The following is a 6,416-nucleotide window of genomic DNA, read 5'->3' as shown; positions in this document are numbered from 1 at the left end:
AAAAAATTAAAAAAAAAAACTTCAAACTAAAAAACTGAAAAAAAAAAAAAATTTATTTTTCTAGTTTTAGTTTTCCTTTTCAAATTTATATATATATAGATCTTTTGTCTTATTGAAAATGTTTTAAAGTCATTTTTGTCTTCTTGATAGCTTTGTGGGGGGAACGAGATATGAGTGATGTTACACACACTCTCATTTCATCGTCAGTTAGGTTTATTGTTCATGGTCATTTAAGTTCACACACCTTTAGTTGGTTTTTAAAATCATAATTTGATTAAATTTCAATAAAAATTCATCTCAAATTCAATAGTGTTTTAAAAAAGCCAACTAAGATGCCTGAAAAAAAAAAAAAAAAAAAGTGTAAAAATGTGAAAGTGTGTATAAAATTACATCTGACACAAAATCACGGTAGTTTGGAGGACATAAATAGTTAGAGGGTAGTTGAGAGTATTAATATCATATATTCAGTTAGTTATATTAGAAAAGTATTTTAGACACAAATTTTTTTTAAATTAGTTTGGAAGAAATTTTCTTCAACTTACTTTAATAAGTGACCAGTGTCATTCAATATGTAAAATATGACACTTATCACCTATTAAAATAGGTTGAAAAAGGAAATTTCTGTCCAAATATTTTTATTATATTAAAGTGTGAAATAGATAAAAATACTCTTTTTGATATACTTTCAATCTCATTCGAACGGAAAATGATCATATTATCGGTCAAAGAGGGTACTTGTACTGTTTTATTTATTTATATAATTTTGAAAGAAAAAATATAAATAAAGAAGAGAGAGCAGGGCGGGGATGTCTGATGGGAAAGGAGAGACGCAGGCCATTAATGCTTGCATGTGGCGTGTTAAAGACGCGCTTAAAAATCGCGTTGCCGTGAACAACGACCTCAATCAATTTTCGAAATGCTTAATGCTCTGGTTCGGACAACAACAACATATTAAAGCACTCACAAATCACAATAACTCTCTCAACATAGAGAAGAGAGAATTTTATCGTCCACCTCAGTTTAGGAGGGAAAAACCTAAAGCTCTGCTATTCAAGACGACACACAGAGAAAGAGAGAGAGACACAGAGAGAGAGAGAGAAAAAAACAAAATCTTTTGGTAAATAGTCTCTCAGGAAAAAAAATGTTTGCAGCAGAGAATGGACTCAAGGGAGACCCAAGGCTTCAAGCCATTTCAGAAGCCATAAGGGTCGTTCCTCACTTCCCAAAACAAGGTTCAATGCCTTCCCTTTTGCTTCCTCTGTTTTCGTTAGCTTTTAGCGACCGTATAAATCACCCATTATCTCATTTTTTTTTGGTTTGTTTGAAATTTTTGTGGTAGGAATTATGTTTCAAGATATAACAACGTTGTTGCTGGATCACAAGGCGTTCAAGGACACGGTGGATATTTTCGTTGATCGTTACAGAGACATGGGCATCTCTGTTGTTGCTGGTTATCACTCATCTTTTTTAATATCAATTTCCCGTTATTTTTTACTTTTTATTTTTTTATTTTTTGGTGGCTATATAATTGGGTTAGTGAATAAAGGAGTCTCTTTGTTTTCCTTGTGACACGAAAAAGAATTTCAGGGAATTGCCCAACAGAGAACGAGAATTGGTAGTTCCCAGAACTTTTTTCTTTGGTTTTGACCCCAAAATGTTGCACAATTTTAGAATAAATTCACTATTATACCAACACTTTTGCATTATTACTGGAATGGCTATGTAATTTTGTCAAAATATTTTGTTTTCCCCTATCTTTTTTTTTTGCCTCGATTTTGACAGCTTCGTTGCTATTTCTCCCTTAGACCCAGTTCATGGGGGTTGATTTGGAAAAGGGTGAATTGGGTTGAGTGACTAACATTTTTTTTTAGCAAATTACATACATTTGGTACATTCACTCTGCATATGAGTTTGTTTTTTAAACCTAGATAAAAACTTTTAATCATTGTTCCTAAAAGCAATTGAACCCCATTTACAGGCCTTAAAATCCATGTTTGTTGGGGGAAATTGCCATTTATAGGCCTTAAAATCATCTGGGTGGTTTTGTGGTTGACCAGGGGAATTAGTAGATGTACAAGATTTGAGAAGTGCAAAATGATAGTTTTGGGATTAGATTTCTGTAATATTGATTGCTTCTCTGCTTCATTTGCGTGCTTCTTATGTTATAAGTAAATTGTTTCTAGGGGTGGAAGCCAGAGGATTCATGTTTGGTCCGTCCATTGCCTTAGCTATTGGAGCAAAGTTTGTTCCTTTGCGTAAACCTAGAAAGTTACCAGGTAAGCTGAAATTAAATGGTGCTTCTAAGAGGGAGTGGCATATATATATATATATATATATTTTATTTCATGTGTGAGTGTGACACTGTTGCTTTGTTGTTCACATTGGATCTGTTAACAAGCCATTTTAACAAAAATTTGATTCAAGGAAAGTTTTATTTATTTATTTATTCTGGTGATGAATCACAGACTTGTCTACCTTGTATATATTTTAACCATTTTTTACAGGTTAGTCGATATTTTCAGATAGAGATGAATGATGTTTTGAAAATAAAAAAAATCCCTTTAGGGCGGTTTGTTGCTTCTGTAAAGAGCAAGTGGAATTTTCCACATGTTTCATGTGTAGGCGAAGTAATTTCGGAAGCGTATGTCCTGGAGTATGGAACTGATTGTCTGGAAATGCATGTTGGGGCTGTTCAGCCCGGCGAGCGTGCATTGGTAATCGATGATTTGGTAGCTACGGGTGGGACTTTATCGGCAGCCATAAGACTTTTAGGTGAGTTCTAGACCTTTTCTAAGCATTTCTGTTTTTCTAGTTTATTGTGTTCTCTTCTACTGGTTCAGTAGGTAACTTGTAATTAGTTTATGGAATGCAAATATGCTGTTTATCTAGAACGTGTGGGGGCCGAAGTGGTTGAATGTGCATGCGTTATTGGGTTGCCTGAGGTTAAGGTACTGCTTAATCCCCTACAACTTAAGTCAGTTTGTCTCTTACTTATTGGTCTCCAATTAGTTCAGCCTGTCTTATTCATTAATATCATCTGTCATATATTGGCTTTAGATATATCTCTCTGATTATTTATCTTCCTACCATGACCATAAAATTATTTGACGACACTGACAAATAACATGTAATCATTTATATGTTCTCTCCTTTTGTTACCCATTTGGGCGAAATAACTTACTATGGAAACCAATGGAAAAGGAGAAAGAACAATGAAACTTGCCTGTAAATAGTACGGAGCTCCATGCGTGTATGATTCTGTTGCATCCTTATTGAATCTAATATGGTTATAGAACATTTAGAAACCGTGGGAAGAATTGTTCAAAGCACGAATATATGATTCTAAATGAATGTTTGTTAATTGGAAACATTTTTCCTGATTTCTATCTCCATTATTGCTGGAAACAGAAAACTGATTTGAGATGCAATAAATTGTTTCATAATTAAAACCATTTTACTAAGAATGATACAGGAAAAGGGCTTGAAGTGAAAGCAAGAAAAGATGTTTAAACTTTTTTTTGGAAACGAAAACAAGAAATGTGAGTCTATAAACATTTTCAATAAAGCAATGCAGGTAACAATATCTTATGTCTACCTCACATACTCTCTTTGGGTGGGGGCTGTGGTAGGGAGGGTTTCAAAGTTTGAAGGTTTTCCTTCTACAAAAGTATTGCATAATACGCATGGAGCATTTTCTTTCATGTTGATAGCATTCAGCGTAAACGAACTGTACTCTTATGTTTTGCTGAAATATTACTTGAAATTGACATTTGGAATTGAGTTGCTCTTTCAAAAATGCATGCTTTTCAGGGACAACGCAGGCTTAACGGAAAGCCACTTTATATCCTTGTTGAGCCACGCAAAATAGATAATGGCTATTAAGGTACACTATTGTTCTGGCTTTAAATCAAAATTGTGCACTTAGAAATCAAAACTACATGAACAGCGGATTATCATTTCATTTCAGCAGCTTTCTATTTTGTGCTAGGTTTTATGATCTTAAAAGAAAGTTACAAATTGTGATACTATGGAAGCCCTGATTTGCCATTGTCTTTAGAGGCATATTTTGAAACATGTTTAGTTCTTGATTGAGATCTCAAACATGTAGTTTTTAACCTCTGTGAAGCCGATTCATCAACTGCACTAACATTATTTCATATCAACTGCATGTCGATTAAATAGACTGCTATTCCCGTATGCATTTCTTTGTTAAGTGTGTAAGAAGTTATAGCTGGGGGCTTTGTACCACATTTTCATGCAAATGCTGTTACCACATGCAATGAAATTTCTTCATCTATCTAAATCTCAAATCATGTTTAATATTTATTCACAAATCACCTAGGCTTGCAGAAAATCCTGTGCTTTCTGAATTATTCAAAGTTGATAATTTTTGGCTTCTGCATGGCATAGATTTGTACTGGCTACATGAGCAGATTTCAGAATTTTGTCCGGAGGACAAAAATTTTTCTAACCTCATATCCTTGATAATGACACATATAACTAATAGAAAACAATAACTTTTATTTTTTTCAAAGATGAATGCTTGTATTTCCATTTACACACAGCAAATAATCGGCCCTGATTTGTTCATAGTCATTATAGGCTGCTATCAGAACCATGATATTATCAGAGTTTGCTGATAATTTACTCCTTTTGTGCAGATCTGTGGTTTGATTCTGCTTGGGTTGACTTATAGAAAAGATGATGCTTCAGCAAACAGGCCACAATATGTTTCTCAACCGAGTTTTGGCTGGGTCCAACCCTATGGGGATCTGTCTCTTCTGTAGGCTGTTATGTCCATTTATAGTTTTGAACAAGCATGGCTTAAGAATTGTTGTCCCATGATGTTGATTTTTTTATTAGGTATCATTTAGTCATTATAGCAAATCTTTGGTTGAATGCCCTTCTTCCTTTGGGCTGATTTAGGCAGTTCTATTTTTCAGCTTAATCACTATTTCCTTGAAATACATTCTCCTCTTAGGGGCCCAATGGGATGTGCTGTGTGGGGTATATAAGTAAGCATCAGTATCCCATCAACTAATTCTTGGACTGTGCCAATGGTCAAAATCTCCTAGAAGAATATAAGAGGTGATAAGATGTTGGGTTCAAGGGATGGGGTTTGGCTGCAAGCCTGCAAGCAGCCAATCTAGGTAGCTAATGAAAGGGCTTTTTATAGGGTCTATATGCCCGAGTTGGTGCCTGGGCAGCTAAAGGTGTGAGGCTCTTAGGCAGGTGGATCTTATCAGGACTCTCTCATTGGCTGCAATTTACTAGCTGAATTGTAGCTTGTTCAACGGGTGGGTCTTTCTCGTTAAAGAGAGATCTTATACATGGAGGCCACTTTGTCAAATAATTTCTTTGTTGATAAAGTTTCTAATCACCCGAATGGTTGGATCCTTCTGACCCGTTCAAATTCCAATCCCGGTAACAAATTTACCCGTTTCTATTTATGCTTTCAAAACCCAACAATACATCAAAATTTTGTCAATACAATATGTCAAAGGGTCAGTCCCCAATTTGTTCAATTTTTTTTATTCTCATTCAAATCACTTCTATTATGTGTTCCTTTATTCTATTAGATGTTTTTTTTTTTCTCATGAGTTCCCGCCAAAGCCTTTTGCTGTATCCACAATAAAAAAACGGGTGATCAACATATTCCATACAACTTCTACAAAAATCTGTTGAACTTTTGTTCAATAGCTCTAATGAGCTGTTTAGGTAAGATAAAAGATAGTTGAACAATAAATCTGGATACTATATAATACAGAGGGCACCAATTGTAATCTCCCAACAAAGGAAATGTGTTTTGAAAACCAAGAATCCACTCTCCCCAAAATCTTCTGCAACTACTCATAGTCCACAGCTGATAGCTTCGTAGAGATTGAAGGCACACCTAGATACCTAATAGGAAGGACCCCCTCTCTCATTTGTAGACACTCACTGATTTTCCCCTTCAATCCCCCATCAACCCTGGAGCAAAAGAAAGTGCTTTTAGAAGAATTAGGATTCAAACCTGAGAGTGATGCAAAATCTGTAGTCAATTGAGCTGTTTAAATAAAAGACACAGATAAGACATTGCAGGGATGAAATCCCAGTCAATTGAGTCAAAGAATCAAACTCTGTAGTCTATAAGCCTTACAACACTCTTATTGAGCTCTTTAAATAAAAGTTAAATTTGAAGAGAAAAATTAACTTTTTAAAAATTGAAGAGCCACTTTTAATACTAGAAGCATTACCACCCGAATTCAAAACAAACTTCTCTTTGAGCATGCTCTAATCTCTCCTTAACTTGCATGACTCTCTGCAATCTACCCCCATAGAGCTCCTTATTTGCTTTTCAACACATTCTTCACAGCTTGCAATTTCACATACAACCGATACATTGGAACCCCCCATCACCCTCACACTGCAACCTT

The 6,416-nt window shown here is 35.0% G+C and overlaps 1 protein-coding gene across 3 annotated transcripts; it reads left to right on the top strand.

Moving 5' to 3' along the window:
- Positions 1–941: 941 nt before the first annotated feature.
- On the top strand, positions 942–4,974 carry APT5 (adenine phosphoribosyltransferase 5). Of its 3 annotated transcripts, XM_059604917.2 has the most exons (7): positions 946–1,232; positions 1,340–1,450; positions 2,184–2,276; positions 2,623–2,772; positions 2,890–2,948; positions 3,811–3,883; positions 4,662–4,974. In XM_059604917.2, exons 1-6 carry the CDS (start codon positions 1,142–1,144, stop codon positions 3,880–3,882), a joined length of 576 nt encoding a protein of 191 aa, XP_059460900.1. In that variant the 5' UTR covers positions 946–1,141; the 3' UTR covers position 3,883; positions 4,662–4,974. The 3 variants fall into 3 exon arrangements, 2 of the variants coding, with proteins under 2 accessions (XP_059460902.1, XP_059460900.1); XM_059604919.2 differs by lacking the exon at positions 4,662–4,974 and having other exon boundaries at positions 942–1,232; positions 2,859–2,948; XR_009441086.2 differs by lacking the exon at positions 2,890–2,948.
- Positions 4,975–6,416: the final 1,442 nt, after the last annotated feature.

This window comes from Corylus avellana, chromosome 9 (assembly GCF_965113065.1).
Source record: "Corylus avellana chromosome 9, dhCorAvel1.hap1.2, whole genome shotgun sequence".
NCBI classification, from domain to species: Eukaryota; Viridiplantae; Streptophyta; class Magnoliopsida; order Fagales; family Betulaceae; genus Corylus; species Corylus avellana.
This window is presented reverse-complemented; position numbering and strand designations above follow the sequence as displayed.

Coding starts and splice junctions, on each gene's coding strand:
- APT5 (XM_059604917.2), top strand. CDS start 1,142: ATGTTTGCAGCAGAGAATGGACTCAAGGGAGACCCAAGGCTTCAAGCC. Junction 1,233..1,339: donor TCCTCACTTCCCAAAACAAG/GTTCAATGCCTT, acceptor TTTTTGTGGTAG/GAATTATGTTTCAAGATATA. Junction 2,773..2,889: donor GGCAGCCATAAGACTTTTAG/GTGAGTTCTAGA, acceptor CTGTTTATCTAG/AACGTGTGGGGGCCGAAGTG.